Genomic DNA, 25,684 nt, shown 5'->3' on the forward strand with positions numbered 1-25,684 from the left:
TGCATCCCTTATTCGGTCTTCAAATAACATAGGGGTAACTCATAATCTCGAAGCGGTTCAGAATCGTTTTCTTCGTTTTTTAGCATTTAAATTCAAAGTCGAACGTCCACACTATTCAGATTATAATGGAATATTATCATATTTTAATATACAATCGCTAAATACAAGGAGAAGTATATCCTTCATTATTCATTTTTATTAAAACTATTAAATAACTCAATAGATTGCCCTTATTTACTGGAACGATTAAATTTTAGAATTAATAGGTACCAAATCCACCAGAAATCAAAAAAGTTTTTTAATCAATAATATTTCTAAAACATAGGTACTTAAAATCATCACCTACGAATATACTGATGTCTATAGGAAACACTATGGATATTAATTTTAGTTCACAATTAATTATGGCTGTAAAATTATATACTTCATAATAATATGTTCTTTGTTATATAATTGAATGTGAATTATATATTATTCGTACCTAATTCTATTGTATCTGTGTCACTACACAATTTTATATATACAGGGTGTAACAGATAGATCTGCCTTTTGGAATAAATTTTGTTCTAATCAATATTTAAAAATTTTTTTTTGATATATAATTTATAGCCACTTGCGCTACACGTGTAATAAAAAAAAATTTTATAATATTTTTATTTTTTAATACCGAAAATGAAAAATGAAAAATTTGATTTAAATTTTTTTGAATAAATTCAAAATAGCTAATTTGTGAATCTGATTATAAGAATTATTTGGATGGTAAAAACATTTATCTAAATCAAGTAGCTTATTTTTTACAATTTTTTTAAATATCAATATTTTTTTTTTTTTTTGATTAAATTAATTTGATAGAAAGTGCCATCGATGGATGGCTCCTTTCATCAAATTTCCATGTCAATCTATGTAACTCTCATCAAATATGCTATTGTGTCTATAGTTTGATACAGATTGTGTTTACGTTTAAAAATGAAAAAAAAAATTATTTGGAACGCAATAACTTTTTTAAAAATATTATTTTTGGAAATTTGCTAACATGGGTATATTTCTAAAACTATTTACTAATCCTATAATTGTATAAATTTTTGTCATACGTTTAAATGTTATACATTTTTTTTTTTTTTGGTCAGTTCTTTCTGTTGCATCTGTACATTGTTTTGTAAATAATGTTTTTCCGTCAATAAAGATAATAATTATAATAATTAGTTTTAAAACAATTATTCAAACCATTTTACGGTACGTCGGTATTGACTTCAGTTAGTTGGGTAGATATAAGTTGTTTAAATTGTATGAAATTTTTCATAATTATAATTATTTGGTATTTGTGATTTTTCTAGCATTAGTAAGTTTCTTCAAACCCAATTGAAAAAATTCAACGACAAAAACAAATATAAACTGATGCATTCCAGTGGGTATGAGCATGCCATCGGGCGCGTCCCCGGGTTGCGGATGGGGGGACGCCCTGTAGATATACAGAATAGCCGCGAAATAAGTCATACCTTCGGGACTGACGAATAAGTGGTCGCGGACAAGCTCCGGGGGAACGATCTACCCCCGGTGTCCCGGTAGATCGCACACTGCAGCAGGAAGACAGACAGACGAATCAAAGTTAGCGTCATCGGCGGAGGCCAATCCAACCTGAAGGCAAAAATGAACTATCCACAAATACGAAAGATTATCGTGTGTAATATAGTGGGTACGGAACAATATAATATGCCCGCAGTAAAGATAATCAGCTAGTGCAGGCCGCCAAGAACGTCGTGAAAAGGATTGAACATCAGTATAGTAATCTACTTTCGAATTTTAGTTTATTATATTGTGTTATATTTAAAATGAAAGACACAGACACCGAAGTATTATACATACGAACTATTTTTCTCGGAACAATACGAAATTCGCACTTCGTTCTATATGGCGTGTTGCAATAGCTGGAATAATATAAAAATAATAGCGTATGAGCGTCTCGGTATATAGGTACATAATACACAAAACTGTTTAAGTGCATCGATGAAACTGCAACCGAATACCTGACGCAGTTATAATATGATTCAATGATTGTACACAATATGTAGGTACCTATATCACTGCAGGCTGCAGCCTACTTGCCGAAGATCGCATGTAATTGGCGCATTATAAACTCGCTTAAACTTAGACCATCATTTATTACACACGTCGTATTTAATAATTGACCGCATGTACTATATTGGATTGTAAATATAAACATTTTACTATATTATATAGGTCTGAGAGGGAATATCCGAATATCTAATAACAGTATAAGGATTTGCGTGCAGTGCACACGGGGGGTCCCGAGGCTTATTATACTTTGGAGGGGTCCGTCCTGGAGTTATATCACAATATATTTGATATAACTTCATACAAGTTTAAAGTTTGAGTCTTTCATATGGAATTTTCAACTTTTTTTCAATTTTTTAGTTTTAGCTAGTACCTATATTATTAGTTATTATGTATCATTATTATATATTAAAATTTAAAATGTATAAGTTATTATTTTTCTACCTTCGCTATTATATTCTATTTTATAATTTTAATGTTAATCTTTTTTGTAAGCTTATAACTATATATTTTCATTTTTTTGGTACTATACTTATATTTATCTTAGTTTTTTATATTTTCAACTTATTTAAAATAATTAGCCTAAGTATTAAACTAATTCTGAAAAAATTCCAAAAACTTGGAAACACGCCATTCAGCTATTGTCACACCTATCCAAAAACCTGGAAAAACAAATTTTATCATAGAAGTGACCGGTATCTCTACTAAATACAATGTGTAAAATATCCGAAAGAATAATTGATACTCGGTTGAGATGGTTTCTCGGAAGAATAAATTATTTTTCTCCAAAATAAAATGGTTTTCGCAATCATCGAAACACGTAGAACCATCTACACGACATTCAAAAGGACATTTTAAAAACCTTCGAAACCAAAAAAATTCTAGGGCTAGTTCCCTAGATGTAGCAAAATTATATAATATTGCCAAGTACTCGCATAATAAAAAAATTACATAAAATACGCACTCATCATCCCTTAAAATTACCTAATATATCACCTCTCCTGACTCACTCCAAATCCGCATCCATACAGCCCAGGACTTTAAACTCCTTATAGAAAATAGTATCATAAACCAATAGCAAAGCATGTGGTCAACCATCATCACCAAACTCAATTAAGAAAAAAATACATTCCTTTCATGGCCAACCATACCACTAGGTATCCAGTGTTTGGAAAGAACGTCGTTCATGAACGCAAGTTCATTTTTAGTGAACGATACGTGAACGTCACTCGTTTTATTAAAATAGAACGTGAACGTGAACGACGTTTATATTTTTAACGAACTTGATCGATTTTTAAGACGTTCAATTTATTTACCCTTTAATAAATATATTTATAAAATATATTAATTAATTATATTATATATAAGTCTAAATAGTATTTTTATTTTTGGCTTGAGTTGTATATGTTTATAGGCTTTTATATTAAAGGCTCGGTCAAACAGAAAGTGGGCTGCCTGCGCGGACACTGTAAAATAATACAAAGACCGCTTGCCCACCGCAGTCCGCGTACCCATAAACCATGGCGAACGAAAAGTCCGGATTCATTTTTTGATTGCTGGACAAAACACTGCTTGACTGAGCCTTTACAGCAGGTAAATGATTCATAAAAAAAATGTATAAAAAATAAATGAACGACCCAATGAACGCGTTCATTTTTTGAAAGAACGTGAACGTGAACGCATTCGTTTGAAAAAAACACGAACGTGAACGTGAACGAGTTCATTTTTTTAGTGAACGTTCCGAACACTGTAGGTATCCAGACGACAGGAAGTAATCCTAAATAGATTTCGAATCGGTCACACATTATGATTGACTCATAGACACCTTATGACCGAGACTGAACAGGCTTATGCAAAACATGCGGATAAATTCCAACAGTCAAACATAAAATTTGCCAATGACAAAACTTCAATAGTATTAGAGCCCAACTTGACATCGCAGAACATTTTGATGAAGCAATGAGTCATAATCCAAGCAACACAGAAAAAAGTATAAAATATAGGTATACATCATAAATCATAATCAACACATATTGAATGTATCATAAACCATTGTAACTATTATTACAATATTACTGTATAGTGCCATAAGATAATAATCAATGTTGTTGCGGCTTTAATAAAAAAATTAAATTAAATAGTTAATCTATATTTCGGTTTTTTTTTTGTATGTTTACAGGGCGATGCCCTCACACCCCCATATAATATATTCACATAAAAATATAAAAGTCATACAAAAAAAAGGTGGGTAAATTGTTGATGTCGCTCTGCTGTACAGTAGGTTACAAGTGAGTCACTGTAATGGATGGTGTTAAATTTGAATTCAACGATATAATATCATTATATAAGAAAAACGATTCGAAGTGTAGACGGTCAGACTGCGTATGATATTACTAAGCATATTTGATGATATTATTCTGAATAAAGTAATTTATATATAATCTATTTACGTGGAACCTTGTTTTAAATTTTCAATCCTTATATTATAATAATAAAAGTTGAGGATTTTGAAAATTGACAATGTCCGTAAACAGCTCAAAAAGAGTCAAATTATTTTCAAAATTGTATGGTGTATAGAAAATGCAAATATAAATGACCAGTGAAAATTTCATGTATTTGCAGTAATTTGTTTTAGGGCCAGTTGCACCGTCTATGGTTAAACTTCGATTAAGCTTAATCAGAGACGGTCAAATGGCCCTTAGAGTTACACCAAAATCGATTAAGCAAAAAATTGATTTTGCGTAAAAATGCCCGTTTATCCTTAATTTTTCTTTTGGTTTTCATGGCGCTTTTGAAAACTACTGCAAATATTTACTTTTGACCCCCCCAAAGTACCAACTAGATTTACTTTCCTATCGGAAAAGATACTGTTGAAAAAAATCTAAGTACTTTTACTGTCCTAAAACGTGGTAAGACACAAAAAAAAAAAAAAATAAAAAAACACATCATTATAAAATCAATACATTCATCGTTCCACTCAGAATCTAAAAGATAAGGTTGGGTTAGGATTTTTTTATAATCACTATTGCCATATTGCAAAAATATATAGATATAAAGCAGTTTAGCTCGATTTTTGGAAATTCTCTTATAGTATATGCAGATCTATAGCAGATGATTCCATATTTCCATGAATCAACTCGAAAAAGTACATAACACTTTATTAAATAGCATGTACACGAAATTATTTATATTAATGTATGCATTTATACATGTACTGATGTACCTACTTACATTATATACATTACAGGTCCAATGGTTGGACTGAGAGGTTTATATGATATAAATCAAAATATTTTTTTTTGATGGATGGCGGAGGGTAAATGTTTTAAACCACCCCCCCCCCACACACACATACGCATGACCGAATTACGCCACTGTGCGATCGTACTACTCATTAAAGACTTAAGACTTGAAACGTGTTAGCATGGTTATTATCTTATCCGTTATTTAGCACTAAAAACAGTGTGTAGTTTTAACCCTCTACAAGTTTAATTATACAATGATCGATAAAGTATACGGTTGTCAATCGACCTTTTGTGGTCGAAATCCAAAGTATGCGGTTGTCGGATACTATGATTTAATATTATTGAATTCAAATTTTACACAATATTCATTAAGTTATCAAAGTTGGTAGTTTGGCCAACTCTAAAAATTAACCTGGGGAAATCTTGTCAGAGCTGTTTATCATTAAGTCATTAGACTGTTAAAATGTTAACTTAAAAGTTTGATAATAGGTCAATTCATAATAATATCAAAATTGATACCCATTGAAACTAGCGAAAGAAAATTTGATATGTCTTATGTGTGTAAGACGGAGACAACACATGCGGTGCGATGTCCTTTTACTTAATCTATTATGTGAATATTACAGGTTGAATTATTTGAAAACTCCAATTTAGATATCATAAAAATTGAGAGAAAAATATCAATATACCCCTTCTATCTTTCATAGCGACCTATTTTTATTTTTTAGTATACAAATAGCCAAAAGATTTAAGTATCAGTATGTAACACATAATTACATAAACATGACCAATCATAACCAATTACCAGGTCTAGTTCACATGGCAATAGCACAGATTAACATTTAACAGATTTCATTTAATCTGTGGTAATAGCAATCTAGAATCTAGATAATAACAATAATTAAGATAGAGGATAATATTGAACATGTAAAACATAAAATAAATAAAATAAAAATAAAAAAATATTTATATACTTTTTAATGCGTCGATTTTTTTAATACTATAAAAAAATCATCAATTTTTCTAAAAGATAGGAAAAAGAAAATGATGAATGAAATTGTACTAGAAAATCACCATTTCACAATTTTCATAATCAAATTCAACTGATTAATGTTAAAATACCTAAGGTGTCTTAAGGAATACATTCATGGATTTTTAGTTAAAAAATAAAATTACTTTTACAATGTACATGACAAATAAAATAATTAAGCCTATTTATGAAGAATATGACTATTGAATGATATTAAATTAGAATATAAATTAATTATATCAACTTAATTATATTATATTGCATCATTATACATACAATATTGCTCGAGGTCCTATTATACGACAAACTTAACAACGATAACAGGTAACATAGAATTTAATAAGTTAATGTTTTATGTGCTCAAAGCAAGTGTTTTTTTTTTTGCTACAATAAATGTACTTAAGTAGTTGCAAAAAGAAAATTACAATGTTAGGAGTTTGCAGTTTTAAAATGTGTGTTCTCTTACTAATTAGAACGGAATGATCGTATCACCAACTTAAATAAAAAAAAGAAACAAAACTTTAACAATCAGAAAAACCATAATAATAATAATAATAATAATAATAATAATAATAATAATATTTTTTCACATTAAAACGATCATTGCAAAAATAACAATATTAATTTTTTTTATAATAATTTAATTTTATTTACATGTACAACATCACAGCTTGTCGTAGGTACGGTGAATTCAGGCAGACTAACATCAGCCTATCTGGACGGTATCGGCTCTAGGAAATCCAACTCAAGCTCTTGCTCTAGTTGACTAATGGAACTGTCTAGGGATGGGTGTGGCTCGCCAGTGCTTAGAGCAGAAAAAAATGGATGAAGGTCTTGCAATGAGCGAGCTGTTGAACCAGTTGGCAACAAGGTATCTGGGTATGCTTCTATTGGACTCCCATACTTAAAAACACAATTAAATAAAATTATTAAATATGTTTATTTTTATAAGTGAGCACTATGTTCATGTTGATGTTATATTATAATAAAATTACTTTTGAATCCATTATCTTTGCTATCCTTAAAACATGGGGGACAAATTCTACTGGGTTCTGTTCATTTTGTGATAGTTCAGGTCGTCCAACAAAAGCCCACTTGTACCTACAAAAATGGTTATACGTTAGGCACCCGATTTGTAATCAAATAACATGAATTCAATTTACATTTGAAATTGAGGTAGAATATCAGCAGGAAGTTGAATGGCAACACTAAGAAGTTTAACTGCGGCTAGCTGAAGTTGCAACCATTGTGGATTACTACTGGCATTAAGACCGTTGTTGCTGTTAACTACCCATGTCCAATCAAGTCCCGAAAGCAGTCGTATATGTGAACTGAAATTCGTAAAACATATTATTTAAATTAATTGTTACTATATTTCAGAGATGACTATAAAAATATTAATTTTTAAATGTACAAATATTTAATCTCCTAAATTTAAAATTTAACTCAAAATCCTAATATACATATCCAACTTAATAGGTGTATAATGTTACCTATCATATAATATGTAAATATAAATCTATCAACTACTTCCTGGTAATGTATGTAGAAGACTCAAAAGACAGAAGCCTAGAGACCAACTAAAAAAAAAAATTTAAATAAAACCCCCTTGATACTTAATATGCACCCAGCTGGGGAACACTGCTGAGTGCCTGCCCATTTATGTTAAATTTCTCCTGCTGTCACTTACCATTAAATTTTCAAATTTGCTTATTGTACTCAATGTTGTATAGATTGTAAATATTTAAAATATAAAATAAATAAATAAATATCATGATTAAAATCCAGCAAATTACATAACACCTAATGCTCCTGCGTAAACTTTAAAACATGCATTAAAGTTTGAATGCTGAAAATTAGCCATTACCAATTCCTATTTTATAAATTCATTAGAAACTAAGAAACAACAGTTTTAATTTTCTGTTTAAATTGACCATACAATATTATAATAAAGCAATAATTTATTTATTTAATTTACTTAAAACACCAATTAATTTTTTTTAATGACTTATTGACATACAAATATTGAGATACTGATGTATTCGGTTTGTTATTAATCAAACTTAAAATTTATCAGTACATATAGTATGTACCTATTGTCAGTGGTAGAATTAGGAGGTTGTCAGCACCCTCCCCTCACATTTTTTTAAAAAATAATAAAAACATTTTTGTTAGTAAATAATTTTTGGATGAAATTGTATACATTTAATACTGAAACTACCAACATCAATTTCATAAGCTGAAATGAAGATATTTAAGAGAAATTTATATTTTAAATTGTAAAATTATGAACTAACTATTTATTAGGTTGTTTTTTTATGTATAAAGAATCAGAATGGATGTTTTTTGAAGAATGTATACTGTTATACCAGTTTCTATAAGCAAAAATCAATTCTTGATACTTAAAAAATAATTTGTTAGGAGGTATCTAAAATTGATAATCAAACTAAATTTAAAACACCGAGAGTATTCTTATATTTAATATGTATATAGTATATAATTAATGATTTTAATTTCGGAACAATTTGTGTATCAATAGATGCCAAGGTAAAATGCTGTTTTCTTCCCAAGGTATGAATTTCATGCTAAATTAATATATATAATACAATATGTATGATGTATGAACTTAAGTATTAGGAACTTTAATAATTAATTAGTAATATTTATATTCATGCTTCTACTTTCGATCCACAAAAATCAATTAAGCTCTATGAAATGATTTAAATCATGCATTATGCTAACTGCTATAACCAAAAGCATAAATCCATACAGTATTACTTATTAGCTAGTAATACAATTTATAATTTTTTCAACAAATGTAAGCACTTTTTTGAGTGATAATTATTATATTATTGAAAACAGATTTATATTTTATTTTAAATTATGAAATATTTTTTTATACATCTTCATAAGATTTTTATAAATGTAAACAATAAATATAATTATAAGTCAATAACAAGAACTAATAGATCATTGTTTTTGGAGAATTAATTTATTACTTTTAAGATTTTCTATTGTTTGGTTCAGCAGTTCCAATGTCAGGATGCAGAGATTTTTTATAGTGACTTACAAGTGCATAATTCATATATTATTTCAGCATGATTTATGATGAATATTAAAAATATATATATATATTCCTCAAATAATTGAATAACAAAAATGATTGAGGAAATATAATTTCTATTTTTGTTCATATTTTTTAATATTTTATACTATAATTTAGTGTTGATAAATGAGAATTATGTTTACAATTATAAAAAGTTGCCCATTTAATTCAATGCATTTTTAATTTATTATCATATATCATACATATCTTTTAATTTAAATCATTCTTTTTAAATTATATCTTTCATAATTAAAAATTAAATAATTATGTTTATTGAAGATATGAAATTTAAATCAACTGTGTTAGGAATGTATTTATAAAATATAAAACTACAAACATAATCAATAATTTGAGTAATACGTGTAAATATTCATACTCATTAGTAATTACCAAATTAAAGTATTATATTTTAACTTATAAGATATATTTTCTAACCTACAAACTATTCTACAATTCAGTATTAAAATTTTTCAGTTTTAACTCAAATTATTTAAAAAATAAATTCCAACATATTAAATAATTCTACAGGCAATTAATACAGCTAAAAAATTGCATACTTCCACACACCAAACTAAAATTATTGATCAAGGTCAAGTCAATATTGGATATTGTTAAAGGCAATTAAAAAAAATATAATTTTTTGTAAGGTTTTCTTTTTTTCTTTACAAATATAACCTGTGAACATTGTTGAGTATGCACATAAAAACTAAAAAGTGTTCTTTTTCCCCAATTGATGTTTTGTTCACCATTAGAAGAACTTACTTTTCAATGACAGTAGATTTTCTAGAGTTTGATGAACTCTGTTTCTCAGGTTGCAAGGTATACTTGTTTCGGTGATTCCATTTTTTTCTTCGTCTTGACGATGAATTTGATTTAAGAGTGGTATCAGCCATATTAATTTCTTCACTACTATAATAATGAGCAAGGAAATGAAGAATTGGAAATATTTTGGAAGAATGGAAAAAAAGAAACACTGATTAATTTTTTTTAATCATTAGCATTATTAGTTTTTATTTTATTTTCAATACTTTTACTAAAAATGAGAAATAAAGAAGAATATCAGTTAAAGATTTAACCCAAGACACCTTCAAGCCGCGACATTGACTTAACCTTGGTAATAGATTTCAAAATTATTATTAGAACTATGTTAATATACAAAAATGTTAAAAGCACACAACAAACTGGCAATAAGCATACATAAAACATACCTGGTATTTCGCCTGCCATAAGCCAAAAATGGAAGATCAGCCATACGCCCCAGAAAAACAATATATTTGTTTAGTTGGAAAAGTAAAGATTATAGTTTGTACCATCAAATAATATTTAATACTAATGATTTTATTACATACCTGAACTCTTCTGAATCTGCACTTAAATTATGTTCAATATGAATCATAACTTGAACCATTTCACTAACTATAATTGGCCACATAGAAGTTATGTGATGACCAGACATACGTAAAAGTAAAACCCTGAAGCATAGGAACACTTGCGCGTGAATACCGGGTCCAGATTGAGGCATACGAAGAGTGTCAACTAGTCTTTCTATTTAATAAACAATAACAGTGGTTTTAAAAAAAAATCTTTTGAATAGAAGCATTTTTTTTTTTAAATTTAACCTTGAATTTCAGGAACATGTTTATGAAACTGGTCTTTCTCACTACATAATAAAACAAATGCAAGTCTTTTTAATAATTGGGCTCTTTGCTCACATTCTTGTTCTCGATTTGAAAATAAATTTAAGGTGTTTGCTTGGTTCATATTAATTCGACCTAGAAATATAAAAATATGTGAAAAATAATAATAAAAATTAATAACTAATCACGAAAAATAAAAATATACCCATAAAATCTCTAAAAGTTGTTGTGTCTTGAGACATTAAATTATCAATTATAATTTTCCAATACTGAATACTGCGATCGTCCATTTGGAATAGCGTTGGATCAAGTAAAAGTTCCATTGCATCTTTTTTCCAAGCCTTTCGTGTATATTGATACGTACTAATGCTAGCCAAGATTTGAGAACACGCATGAAAACTTGGCATATTTTTATTACTATATTTTATAAACAGAATATAAATTAGAAATTAAATATATAGTTTAAATAGTTATTTTAAATCTAATAGGCACTTACGTATGGTTTTTCAAATAAGGTGTTACATTATACATGATCATTGTGAGTATTGTACATACTCTTTCTTTTTCTTGATTACCAAATGTTATGTCTAACAATGGTGCAAGAAGTTGGGCTAGCACATTTTGGGCTGGTATACTGTACTGAGCATTGCTTCCACTACCACTTCCAACTAAAAAATATTATATAATATATTTATTTATACATTTTAAAAGCTTTATAAATAATTTAGTTACAATAAAAAAAAAGGTAAGCAAGTAGGTTTTGAGTAGGTCAGTATAATGGATGTGTTAAGTTTGAATTCAATGATATAATATAATCATTGTACACGAAAAACTATTCTGAGTGAAAACTGTCTATAAATATTTATAAAAACAAATTTGTACATGTGTCTTTAATATTTTTAAACTGCTATTATAACAAGCTATGGGGAACGTTGTATTACATATTCAAGCTTTTTAATCCAGTGAAAATGTTGTTATCAATATTTTAAAAAAGGTCCATAAATATCTCTTAAGAGTAAATATATTTTAGTTTCTGAGCGGAGCGAGGAAGCTATTGTTTTACAATGATGTTTGTTTACTTTTTTTTTTATCCTGTATACAAAATATATCTTTAGAAAGGTTATTTTTCAGTTTTCTCAATAGTTATTTATTGCCACAGGGAAAACCACCGATAAATTACGAAAAACCGCTAAAAAAGGGATTTTAATTTCTAACGCTTTGTTTATCACCATAGAAACTAATAAAAAATAATAATACCTATTATATTATAAATTCAACTTATAGGATATAATAAATAATGACAAACCGTCTCCGCTCAGAATTGTTTTTCTTATACAATGATATTATAATTATATCAATGAATTCAAGTTTAATACAATCCTTTATACATTGACCCACTTGTAACCTTCTGTACAGCAGAGAGACATCTACTTACCCACTTTTTTTAAATTATACCACATATAGAAACTGTTAATACTTAATATAAACATTTGGTAAAAATTTTAAGCATCCATGGTTAATAATTTTTAAATTACAACAAAATGAGAAAATCGTTCATTTACGGGTTATCAAAGACACAAAAAATTAATTTGACATATGCCAGTAGACTTTTTGTTAAAGGTAGGAAAACTTATGGGGAATCTTGTTTTAAATTTTAAAATTTTATATAAATATAAAATATATATATATAAAGAATAAATAGATTTTTTTTTTATTAATTTCCATATAAAAAATAGCAAAGTTTTTGCGATTTTGACAAATGTTGTCAACTTTTAACTTCATAATATTGTGGATTAGCGTTTTTTTAATTTTCACTAAAAACTTATAAGAAGCGTTTTATAAAATTTTTAAATTTTTTGACAAGAGAAAATTTTTTTGGTGACATTAAAAAAAATAAAAAATAAAAATTCAAATATCTTGTTTCTGAGTTAATACAAAATAACAAAATCGATTTTGTTGAAAACCAGTTTTGCATGAAAATTCCTGTTTTTTCTTAATTTTTCTCTCTATTATCCTGACATTTTTTGAAAACTACTGGGAATTTTTAAATTTAACCTTTCAAAAGTACCTTTTAGACCCAATTTGTTATAATAAACCACACACAAAGTTGAAAATCTTAAGGCGCCCAGTGCCGATGCCATTTTGTTCCCAAAAATACACTTGGCAGGAATAACAAAACCACCTTGTAGAATCAACCAAATTTCATAATTTTTTTTTTAATTGTTAGAGAAAAATATTCTACAGCCTGTATCGATCTCTGTTTTTCTCTTTAATTTATAATATTTCTAAAATATACAAGATAAAAAGCATTTTTTTTAATACAATTATTTATACAAAATCAGAGATCAATGCGGGCTTGTAGGAAGTCTTCTTCTTTCAGATAAAAAAATTCAACAGTTCTACGAAGCTTGAGAGTTATTTCAGTCAAGTCATTTTTTCGATAAAATACACCCTATCAACTTCCCTCCCTAAATAGGTATCGAGTAGTAGATTAGTGGAAAAGTCTTAAAATTGAGGTGGCAACCCAAATATAAAATTTAATCTTCAAATTTCATAGAATTGTGGAAAATTTGAAAAACTGGCATCGCGACCCTTAAGACTATTTTGTAAACCACATTGTTAACACAAATACACACACACAAAAAAAAAAACACATCAGAATCAAAAACCTGTAAATATTAAATGATTAATTTTTACCCTTTTCTATATCTTTTTCGGTAATAGAATTTGCTGCAGATAATTCATCTTCTCTTACAGACACATTTCTTCTTAGCCATGAACTCTGTTCCAAACAAGCTCCAGCTATTTGAGAACAGCTTTCAACCATCTAAAAACAATGATAAAAAAATAATATCAACAATTACAATTTTTACAACTCATTTTATTTTAAAATAATACTGGTGTTTTCAAATTAAATTTGTATTGCAAATGTTGTAATTATAGTGATAAGAACATAGTACTTATCAAACAGGTTAAGATTAACTGTTCTTTTATATTTACCTTAGCTGTAATATCTTGGAGATCTTTTTGATCTTTACGATCAGCTAATGGTGCAGGAGCTCTATGTACAAACTGACTTAATACTGATAACAACATAAACTGTGAAGGAGGTGATAATGTTATTCCTTCTTTGAGTAATCCAAGAAGTGATTGCCATGTTTCTGCTAAGTAATGACCAGGAGCAAGCTGTACGTAATGAACAAATAATTCCAATACACTCACTTCAATACTAATTTGTGTATCTTGTTGGCCAGCCTGAAAGCATAATACAAATATTAATAATAACCATACATAAGTAAATAAGTTACTAAAAATTATAATTACTTGACTTAATGATGGTTGTTTGACAACTTGGTGAATAGTTTGTATTAATGAATCCAATGGCATCGACTTTATGGAACTTAATAATTGTACTAAAACTTGTTGCATTTCTGTAGCTTCAGGTACAATCTAAGAGAAAAAGAATAATTTATTTTGTTGCTAGGACATTAATCACAATATATACTTGTGCTAACTGATAAGATAAATAATGAAACTTAAATATTGTCTTGAGAACATTAAATAATGAAAATAATAATTTATATTATTTTTCTAAATAAATTAATTTTCTTACAGTTGATGATAATACAGATGCACGCGATCGTCTCTCTTTCCATACAATTGAAAACGCGGTTAGAAAGCTATTGCCATGATGTTCAGCTATAGGACTTAATAAATCTAAAAGTTGGCCTTTAACTAACCTTGGACATCCAGCCACATTATTTTCACTGTAATAAATTGATTTGAAAATATTATATAACTAATAAGTAATAATATTACTTAAAAATGGTAGGTATACCTTTGTTTTCCAGTACAAAGTGCTTTCCATAATAAAGAAACGCTGGCTACAATTCTTGGCAAAATTGCCAATAAAGATCTCCTTGCTCCTAACTGTGGTTCAGTTTCATCATTAGATGATTGATCTTGGAGCTTTGAAAATAATAAAAATGAAAATAACATTTTTTAATATTAAATACTAAAAAATAAAATTTAATGATGTATTACTCACAGCTAAAAGAGGAGATGGAATAAAGACATGGACAAGATTATTGAACAGCTGTGCTGGAGTATTTGAATTTGCCGTAGAATTATGATCTAAAGGATGGTTAAATGGCTGACCAGTATCAAGGAGGCAAAAATGACATAAGACAGTAAGAGCTTCCAATTGTGTTATTGCATAATCTGCTGGTAATCTGAAATACACAAATTTATTGTTATTAATTAAGAATAATACAAAAATGAACTAGTCAATTTATTTACACAAATATTATTACCTCAAATTAACATTTTTGGTGTTATCAGCATAAACTTCTGCTAATGTTTCAATATTAGCACATAACTGTCGTACAGTCACAGAGACAACATTCACCAAGGCTGGTCCAAGATATGGTAATGAAGATGTTACAAGCGATGTCCAGTTAATATGGGAATGTCTCATTCGAGCAGATGGATGTAAGGCTGCAACTAAGGCAGTAACAAACATTGGTTGCAATGGAATTGGTCTGCCAGATAAGTAACGAACGTCAGTGCCTTCTACATTATCAGCAGCTAAATCTGCATAGGAATCATTTACCACATTGTTACCACGATGACGGCTATTATCAACTTCATGTTCTAATATAATTAGTGATAGCAATAGTCTTAATAATAGAGCTTGGAATGCCTCAGATTCACGATTCATTCTACCTTCAACAGATCCCTGATCTGTAGGATCATGATTATTAAAAGACAATATTTCTGCAGTGAAACTGGTAGCTTTACATTCAGGACCAGAATTTTCAAGTACACTACTTAACAAACAGTGTAATGCAACTTTTTGTGCTTTACATCTTGCAAGTAATTCAGCTAAATAACACGCTAAACCTCGTCCACTATCTCTTACGATACCGCTTAATTCCCAACAAATAAGACTTAGCAGTTCTACACTGGACATTTGCACTTGACGATTACCAGCAATATCCTCTTGGGTGATTTTAGATTGTCCTAAATTTGGATAGTAACTTCGTATATAATAAAGACAAATGGATATGAGTAATTCTAAATACATGCTACTGCCTCGATTATATGGTATTCCAGTCATATCAATTTCTCCATGAAATCCTCTACCAAACATGGATTTTCTGTGTCTAGAAAGTAACTTTAGTATCTGAGATTTTACAGGAACAGAAGTAGTAGCAGCAGCGCATAAAAGCGCACGAGCATTTGTTTTTAACATGTTTGTTAATGTACAGAAAGCATACAATGTTCGCTGGACATCATATACTCCACAATATAACAGAAGATGAGAGTGTATATTTCTTACATTACCATCCATGTTATACTCAGGTGGAGCCATAGAAATATCTTCTTTGATTGATTCAGATACTTCAGTCAAATCATCGTCATCTTCTTCATCATTTAAAGGTACAACTGTTTCATCTACTACAGCATCTAGCACACTATTAAGAACTTCTCGTACGACAGACGTTTCTTCAGACTTCGAAGGGTCGAAATATTCATCAGCAGGTGTTGACTCATCTGTATCAATTTTGATTTGTTCATTTCCACAAAATGAATAGCTCCGAACTAAATCAGTCTCGTTTTCCGTAAAATGGCCATTCATATCAGTTGCAGAAGCAGATGTTCGTATATTGTTACGGTATGTCTCGCCATCAGTAACTCGAGCAAATATTGTGTCTGATATGGATGATAGGTGTAACAAATCAATTGATGACATCATTGTTGTAGAATTCATAACTGGGTTAGTTTTTATAGAATCAAGGGATGAATATGATCCAGTTCTTTGTACAGATTTTTGAATATGTTTACTTTCTGGTTTTCTCTTAGGAGAACGACGTACTGTGTTTTGCACATTTGATTTAAATCGTTTAATTTTATTCAACATATCCATGGAGTACTGAGAACTTTCTTTCTTTTCTTCAGAATAATCTTCATCAAATTCATTGTTATTAGTAACGTTAGGATCAACAGAAAATGGATTGACAAAAACAGAAATATTTTGAAGTAAAGACATGTTTTTATGATGAGATTCAGACATTTCTGCTAAAGATGGTTCATATCGAGTCATCATTTGACATTTTTTTACAGTAACATAACGGCTAAATAGGTTTGAAGAATCTTGTTCAGCTAATGTTGTAATAGCAAAGACACGTTTACTGCGGCTAGGGGCAATTTTTGGTGCTTGCTTACACTTGTCTGCCACATGATACATTACATTTCCATCAACTGAACTAATAGCATAAATTTTGGCAGATGGATCATTTAAAGAAGTTTCAGAATAATCATGTGCGTCATTATTTTGTGTCGGACTAACTTTGGCATGGAGAACACTTAATCTTGATGTACACGGATCAAGTAGTAATAGTATAAGAGGATCTATTAATCTGCTAATATCACCTCTTAATAAAGAGTGTAGAAGCCATCCTTCTGCTTCTACTTTTATTGCATTTCTTTCTCCGAGTTCTAAATTATCTAATGTTTTCAACATTGACCTATGAATAATAATAAAAAAAGTTATTTACAAAATCAGACAATTTAAAAGATATATATTTTATAAATGTACAGGTATAAATTTGTCTGATGAAGATGATCCACATAATATTTTGTTTATGATATAAAGTTTTGAACTGTGCCAACAAAAGATTTCTAAAGCATTAAAAATATATTTATTCTATTAGAAACTATACTATGTTCAAAATGAGATCATTACTGGGCGGCCAAGTTGTGCGCATGGATGTGGCAATGTCACATGACACAACTTTATAGGCCGCTGTAGCGGCGCCTGACCTTTGCGGAACAAAAACTGGTTACCGTCCGGTTCTGATCTCATTTTGAACAGAAGACCTATAGATAATTTAAATATAGAAATAATAAGCATAAAATATTAGTGGCTTACTTGTAAAACATGTCTCCAACATTTTGAGAATTTGCGGCAAGTTCTCGGCCTACATGCCATAAGAGTGAAAATTTTCTGAATGCATTTAACTTATGAAATTCAGATGCTTTTCTTGATGTTAATTCTTCTCCTATATCATGGTATTATTAAAAATAAATTATAAATATGGATACTTTTAAAATTTAAAAATATTCTGCATACCAATACAATTTTCTACAATATCACTTGAATGCAAAGAGCTCTGCAATAAATAAAGTAGTTCAACACAGCGCACTTGATATAATGGATTAGCCAAATGAAACCAAAGCCAATGTGCAATAACCTAAAAAAATATAATAGATCATTATAATAATGTTTTTAGAAATAATAATAAATTAAAGAAAACTCACGTGAAAAACATTTGTATGGTATTCAATATAATATAATTGAAAAGGTTTCAATAGTGGTAACAGGACTAGTGACACAACACCATTTCTTGATTCGTTAGATTTGCTATGCAATTGTGAGCTTCGACAGAGTGCAACTATATCCACTAAAGTTCCAATAGTAACAAGTTGTAGAGAAGGGGCAGTATTTCCCAACCAACAACAACATACAATAATTAATTTTAACCATTCTGGTAGAACATCATTATTTAAGTCTTTTATATCAATTGATGATACTAATGATGCCATTGAATCAGACAATGGAATTGCTTGAAATGTTGATATGTCTACTAATACTCTACAAGCTAACATAACAGGTTTTGTCCATTCAAGCCCAGCACTGCGTTTATTATTGAGAATAGTCATAGGGGATATTTCATCAGTACCTTCATATTCATAATTTTCGTCAAATGTTTGTTTTTGTAAATTAAGCACAGTTTTTAAAAGTTCTTCTAAATTTCTAGCTCGATCTTCAGCAGTTGCTTGCGGTGATTTTACTTTTAAGGCATCCATCAAAACTGTTAATCCTTTGGTTTCACCAATGTTTGCTCGTACACCATAAACAAAGGTTACAAAAAACTTTTCATATTGTTTAATACAAGATTTATAAATGCTTTGTTGTTCTTTTTGGTTACAATTTTGCATCAAAATAGCTGAATTCAAAGAATCACCATCAAATACTCCACTAGTTGTATCTGAATGTAAATCGATTGATGGGTTATCTGCTATAATTGTTGAATCAGATTGAACACTTGAAGTGTCAGATATGGTTCTGAGTTTTGGAGACTGAGCTCTTTTCACACCACTTATTTTAGGCGTATCCACATTTAATTGAACAATTTTTCCGGGCTCAGTGGCTTTCTTTGGCAGCTCAGTAGTTTGATCCAATGAGCTATATCCTAAATCTGTCTGTGGTATTAATGTTGGTTGAACTTTAGACAGTATTTTTAAAAACAACATTAAAGATGTGCTTGCTTGATCTGAAGTCAACATATCACAATTATCTGTTAATGTACTTGCAATGTGGATGAATAATTCGAGTAAATGTTCACTAGGAGTTTCAGTAAAAGTTTCAAATGATATAGCATCCAATAGGAAATCTGTCAGAGAGCATATTTCAACAAGGCTTAAGTCACCACTACCAACAGATTTAACAACGCTAGATGTGTCTTCACATGGATCTATCCTGGTTAGTGATTGACACGCATTTGAAAACATAATACCTGTATATTCCCATAAATATTTAGGCTCCAAGGAACTAAATAATAAATTTGCTGACTTTATCAATTCAGATGATTTATCAATTTTGTTGTCTTTTTGACAACATAAATAAAGAAGTCTAAAAACTTCATACAAAATATCATCTAGAATTACAGGACCAATTTCAGTTTTATCTAATAAAGACACAAGAAGTCTATAGGGGCGTAAGTCATGTGGCTTACAACCAGTTGCTTCATGAAGTTTAATTTTTATAGCCTAAAAAAAAACGTTGAATAATTATTAAATTAAAATAATAATTAAAACCATTTTAAAAAGTAATACCTGTACAAGTAAGTCTCTGGAATACATTTCAAAATATTTTACTGTAGTTAATTCTCTTGCTTTTCTTAATTTTACTAAAGGATGATCTGAACTTAATAATGTTAAATTAACTTCATTACCAAGGAGCCAAGCATACAAACGCCTAAAAATAAATTAAAACCATATAGGTCATAGATTCTAAATTATATATATACCAAAATGTAATACCTATTCAATGACATATCTCTACGGAGTATAGTTACTAAAGATGCTGTAATAAGACGAATCATATCGCTTTTGGATAGTTGTGTACTATGCATTGGGAATCCAACTTGTAATAAATCTAAACCACTTCTTTGAACCAAAACCATAGAATCTTGTACACATGCACATATGGCAGTAACCATTGTGTCAACGTTAGTACCCATTATATGACTCTGATTTTCTATTAATAATTTTCGATCAAACCGAGACAGTATATACAAAATAGCAGGAAGTCGAACAGCTAAATTATTAGCTAAGCATTCCCATAGGTGACTAAAAAATATTGGAGCACCAACACCAGCACATACATTGTCTAATAAACGATTTGTCCTAGAATAAAATACATTGTAAGGTTACACATTTTAATATTTGATTTTAATTATAAGATTTACCTGTCGAAAAAATCAGAACCTTCTTCCAAGCCAAGTAATACTCCGCTTAGAAAACCATTTAATCCTGGTATTAATCTTTCTCCCAAGGGTACAAAATGATTTTCATAAATATTTAAGAGATCCGGTCTAACATTCATAGCAGCATAACCCATTACAGGAAATAAACCTAGACAATTTTAAAAATGTAATTAATTATGATAACTTAATATTTTATTTACTTATTTGTAGTTTTTTTTCGACGAACCTGCACTATAAATAAAAAGGTCTTGGCTTAAACGATTAGTTCCCATACACTTGAATATAATATCATATGTTTCAAGAGCTTTCAAGTGAACACCAGAAGGAAGAGCATGGTGCATACATTGTGCTAGACGTTTACTGATTTTTATGCCTCGTGGTATTACTGGATATCTCGTATAACTTAGTAGCACCTGTATAGTAATAAAATATAAAACATAAATAATTCATAAAAAATAAATATATATAATATATTATGTTGTAGGGATGGGCATGAAATCTGAATTATCCAAACATCCGGATATATAAATTCGGATTTGAATGAAATTCTGATCCTGATTTATGGATTTGGTTTTTATGTGACTTATAATTATTTTTAATATATCGTAAAATAAATAGTTTTATTTTATTGCAATGAAAATATGTCATAGAATTAAATTTATTAGAATATAAAAATGAGTCATTGATCAACACATTTAGATTTCAAAAATCTGGATTATTTGTGAAATCTGTATTTCCTAAAACCGGATATGTCTACCACTATTATGTTGTGTAATAATAATAAACAATGGCATTTCAAATTTTTTTGGCATGAATACAGCTATTTAAATTATCTAACTGATTTTTTATAGTTCAAAAAAATTATATTTCATATATTGACCTTTAACTTTATTACTACTGTAAGGTCCCTTCAGAAATAACTAATCAAATTATAATATGATTTTATTATTTGTGGTATGTAAATATTTACACAGAAGTTCAAACATATCTAACACTATTTTACTATTTTAATGTCAATAGTCACTAAAATAATATGTAGCTATAGCCTAATTCCTTTAAATAAACAATATTATTATTGATTTCTGGTTAGGCGTGGCACCAAATGTAATATCTAAAAATATCCACATCAAATCAGGAGTTAGTAGGTTTGATTGTATCTTTGGCAGGAGTTTTTTTTTACCATGTACAAAATATAAGTGTAATATAAAAAGACAAATATTATTAAGTAAAAATATGTTATAAATTGGAATAAGACTACTGAAAAATATAAAAATGTAATTTATTTAATTACTTATAGTATAAGTCTGAATATCAAATAAAAAAGTTAAAATAACTAACATAAAAGTAAGGAAATTCCCAGTTTACGAATAATGCTAGTTTTATCGTTTCTTTACACAGGTCACAGAGTATAACATATAAATTAAATCTTAAGTATTACCAATAAGATGTCATGTTGAATAAAATACTGTACAATATAATATAATATTATTGCATGATAAATGCAATATTATGTTTAAATATTAATTCTATAATAATAATATAGGACTCAACTATAAATACTAGTAAAATAGCTGTACTAAACACAAACAGGTAATAGTGAAAAATATATCTAATTTTAACAATGACAAAATCAAAAAAGCAAGCAGTTCCCAATCACCAATATAATGAAAATCGTGAAGGATAGACTTTGGATATTATATTAGTTACATAGATATTGATACCTAGTCATGTGGATACTAAGTAATATTTTCGTTAGTATACTGGGTACATGAGTACTTATTCAAAACATGTATAATAGATATATATTAAAAAGATAAAATATAAATTAATATTTTTTTAAATACGTACAAATTTATTTATTTTTTATTCAAATTTAACTACACAAATATTTCCTTAGAGCAGCAGTTGCCAACCATTTTAGTTATGCGGACCACCAATTATGTAAAACAAACTTTGAAACTACTTACCTAATATACTGGTATAAAATATAAACACAAACAAATAAGACGATAGAAAAGATTTAGATGTGTAAAAAATCATAGAAAATTATAAAATCTTGATGTTGATGCCAATTAAAATTTGCTGAACCTTTGCTTAGACTCTCGTCCAGAGTCCGTTGCCCAGGCTCATGAGTTGGAACCACTGCTTTAGAGTAATACTTATTTGAAATAATTATCCAAATGTAATATATTAAAAATTAAAAACTTATTTACTGTACTTGAGACCATTTAATAATAAAATAATATGTTTTTAGTATTTCAGACAACACTTGGTTTGAATTCATCTGGACTACAAAAGTTTTGTAAATTAAAGTTAGTAAAAAAATATCCACAAAGACAAATACTATAAGGCACTGTGTGATCTGTATGTAATATAGATATTAAGATCTATGTAGCATGAATAACTGGCAATATAATATTATAGACATATGATATTCTATATATATCAATGCAAGCCAACCTGAATATTATTATAATTTGCATACATAACATATATTATCTATTATATTATTATAAGATATGTTTGGATGTGTTTAGTAACTTAATACTTTTACCTTATTTAATTTTCCTAAGGCAGATATTAAATCTGCCCATTCACTAGTGTATTCAAAACTCTTCAATGCTTTATCAACAGCATTGACATACCTGAAAAATAAAAAAAATCTATATAAATGAGTATATAAAAGATCACTAAATAATATACTAAAATTTTAAACTATTTTATTAATGTTATTAGTTTCAGTTTAAGAACAATTGCAATAATGAAAATAATTATTAGTTCAGCCTTGGAAATGATGGAATATTTCAGACAACAACGCTTAAATAATTTTACTGAAATATTATTCAAAACATAATAATACTAAGTGAAAAACTATGAATAACAATATTATAGGGCCGTTTAATTGGATTGACAAGATCCAGTAATTATATAGGAAAAATAAGATTCAAGGCCGAATTATTGATATTGTGTTTACAAAAGTATTGAATCAAATATTATTCTGGTCATAAGAAAATTTATCATACTAAAATGACAAATATAGTAGTTAAGAAAACATATTACTTAAAATTCTTACTTATGCATAATATAACAAACTTGACGTTTAGAAAGATCCATTTTACTGTAATTTTTAATGTTAAAGTGGAATGGTTCTAGAGATGTGAGCTTGTATTATACATAGGTTGCATAAAAAAATAAATATTATTTAGTATTATTAGAAAATTAATTTTATATTTAAGAATATAATTTACTATGAGTTACAAATACATTCATTTAAACTAAAATTATTTCTAGACTTTAGGTTAGGTATATCAGGATTGGTAGTAAGATTTTAAATATTAATTTATTCTAAAATAATTCTTGTATTATTGTGGACTTAAAAGTGTTTTCCAAAACTAGTAAGCCATTTTAAAATTGGTTATAATATATTTATAGTTTTATAACCTGTGTTCAATTTCCGATAATTTAAAGTACTGCAAGGTTCTTTACGATATTATTTAATTCTACAAAAAAAAAATAATAAATACTGTGTTTTAGCAGTTCTAAGTATAACTATCAAACTTAAAGGTAAGATTAGGTTCCACATAGGATTTTAATGATATTTTAATTTTGAAGCAAGTTAATAGTATTCTAAAATTTACAAAACACAACAATTTCAAATTACTCAAACTTGGAAGTTTAAAAATGAATAATCATACTCAGCCAAGTGGGGCCTTAAATAGCATACTTACCCTTAAATTGTATTATAAATTAGTTCATTTTAATATTAAAAATAACATTGTTAAATGGATTCTTCTGAACTTAAAATTTGCTGTTAGGTATATCATATTGATAGTATTTTGAAACAATACATGTCAGTACAACCAACATCCTTAGTAATGTATTTTTTTGTCCCAAATACCATTTTATTATAAAATGTAAATTAAGTTTACTTTGGAGGAGGATAAATATACAATCTGAACAAACCTCTATAGTTTATAGCTATTTATGCACGTATAAGGCTCTCTTACTTTTCAGAGTTTGGTATAGTAAAACAATTGAGGAATTAACAGACTGGTCTCTCATCATCTTTTACTTATGAAATTACTAGTTGATTGATGATAAATATTAAAAAATTCGGGTTTTAATTGTTTTAAATAGTGTTATTTAATACTAAGTGTAAAAACAGCATAAGAGATTCTAAAATTAATACCTTCCTCATTTCACACAAAATCTAATATTATCACATGCAAAATAAAAATGTTTTGTGATTATTCTAGAATTAAAATTAATGTTCAATACAAAATTAGTTAGGTTAGTTTAATTAGTTTTCATATTTTTGTTTCAGGGGATACATAATACAAAAATAAAATAATACACCTACCGACCAATGGAATAAGAAACATTACTTTCATATTAGTTTATTGACCATTGATCAATATTAATTAAACTAGGTAAAACATTAATCACCTAACAAGAACATTCTAGGAAAATATAGTTTGAAATAAAACATAGAATGTCAACAAATAAATCATTTTCAATATTTTTTTTATAAGATATTGAAAAATGTAAAAACATTAGTAATATTTAATCTATGATATAAACAACAAGGTATGATCGTAACTATTTGAACAGTCAGATCTTTCGGTAAACACATGACATAGTGTAGTGTATAGTAATAATAATTAAATGACAATTTGATAGCATGGGTATGAAAATGAAGTATTGCGCAGGCTTGAACCAAATCTGAACTTTTGCGATCATACTATGTTGTTTATATCATGATTTAATCAACAATTTGAAAATACAAACCTATGTAATCTTCTAATATAAAAAAAAAATGGAACAAATAAGTTGTTTGTACCAATATTATTCCTAAAAAAAACTGTAAAAGGTTTAAAAACTTATAAGTACCCACTCCGGTGCCCAATTAATTTTGATTATATAATTTTATATTTATTTAATATAATTTAATTTGAATAAAAGTGCTAAAATAGCGAAAAATTGTTGTTCATTAGTGTACTGTTAGTTTTGATACTAGAATGAATTGACCTATTATAAAA

General features: G+C 28.3%; 1 protein-coding gene across 7 annotated transcripts in view; it reads right to left on the reverse strand.

Moving 5' to 3' along the window:
• Positions 1-6,582: 6,582 nt before the first annotated feature.
• The window catches only part of LOC100166394 (protein dopey-1 homolog), a 22,937-nt gene continuing 3,835 nt past the window's right edge, over positions 6,583-25,684 (reverse strand). The window contains exons 2-26 of one of the 7 annotated variants that reach the window (XR_001680204.2): positions 23,200-23,290; positions 20,872-21,058; positions 20,628-20,793; positions 20,200-20,565; positions 19,993-20,134; positions 18,415-19,926; positions 18,227-18,347; positions 18,026-18,155; positions 15,405-17,621; positions 15,140-15,323; positions 14,930-15,060; positions 14,705-14,858; positions 14,416-14,541; positions 14,092-14,346; positions 13,789-13,918; positions 11,588-11,759; positions 11,297-11,508; positions 11,074-11,226; positions 10,804-10,999; positions 10,663-10,674; positions 10,217-10,363; positions 7,512-7,679; positions 7,344-7,449; positions 7,003-7,251; positions 6,588-6,843 (exon numbers count right to left, since the gene is read on the reverse strand). Coding sequence is in view for 6 of the 7 variants with exons in the window: in XM_008189116.3 (XP_008187338.1) it covers positions 7,060-7,251; positions 7,344-7,449; positions 7,512-7,679; positions 10,217-10,363; positions 10,663-10,674; positions 10,804-10,999; positions 11,074-11,226; positions 11,297-11,508; positions 11,588-11,759; positions 13,789-13,918; positions 14,092-14,346; positions 14,416-14,541; positions 14,705-14,858; positions 14,930-15,060; positions 15,140-15,323; positions 15,405-17,621; positions 18,026-18,155; positions 18,227-18,347; positions 18,415-19,926; positions 19,993-20,134; positions 20,200-20,565; positions 20,628-20,793; positions 20,872-21,058; positions 23,200-23,290 (7,270 nt within the window). In the remaining variant the exon portion in view is untranslated. Of the gene's footprint in view, positions 7,252-7,343; positions 7,450-7,511; positions 7,680-10,216; positions 10,364-10,662; positions 10,675-10,803; positions 11,000-11,073; positions 11,227-11,296; positions 11,509-11,587; positions 11,760-13,788; positions 13,919-14,091; positions 14,347-14,415; positions 14,542-14,704; positions 14,859-14,929; positions 15,061-15,139; positions 15,324-15,404; positions 17,622-18,025; positions 18,156-18,226; positions 18,348-18,414; positions 19,927-19,992; positions 20,135-20,199; positions 20,566-20,627; positions 20,794-20,871; positions 21,059-23,199; positions 23,291-25,684 lie in introns of all 7 variants that reach the window. The other 6 variants (XM_016807909.2, XM_008189116.3, XM_016807910.2 and 3 more) reach the window with 6 other exon arrangements.

This window comes from Acyrthosiphon pisum, chromosome A1 (assembly GCF_005508785.2).
Source record: "Acyrthosiphon pisum isolate AL4f chromosome A1, pea_aphid_22Mar2018_4r6ur, whole genome shotgun sequence".
NCBI classification, from domain to species: Eukaryota; Metazoa; Arthropoda; class Insecta; order Hemiptera; family Aphididae; genus Acyrthosiphon; species Acyrthosiphon pisum.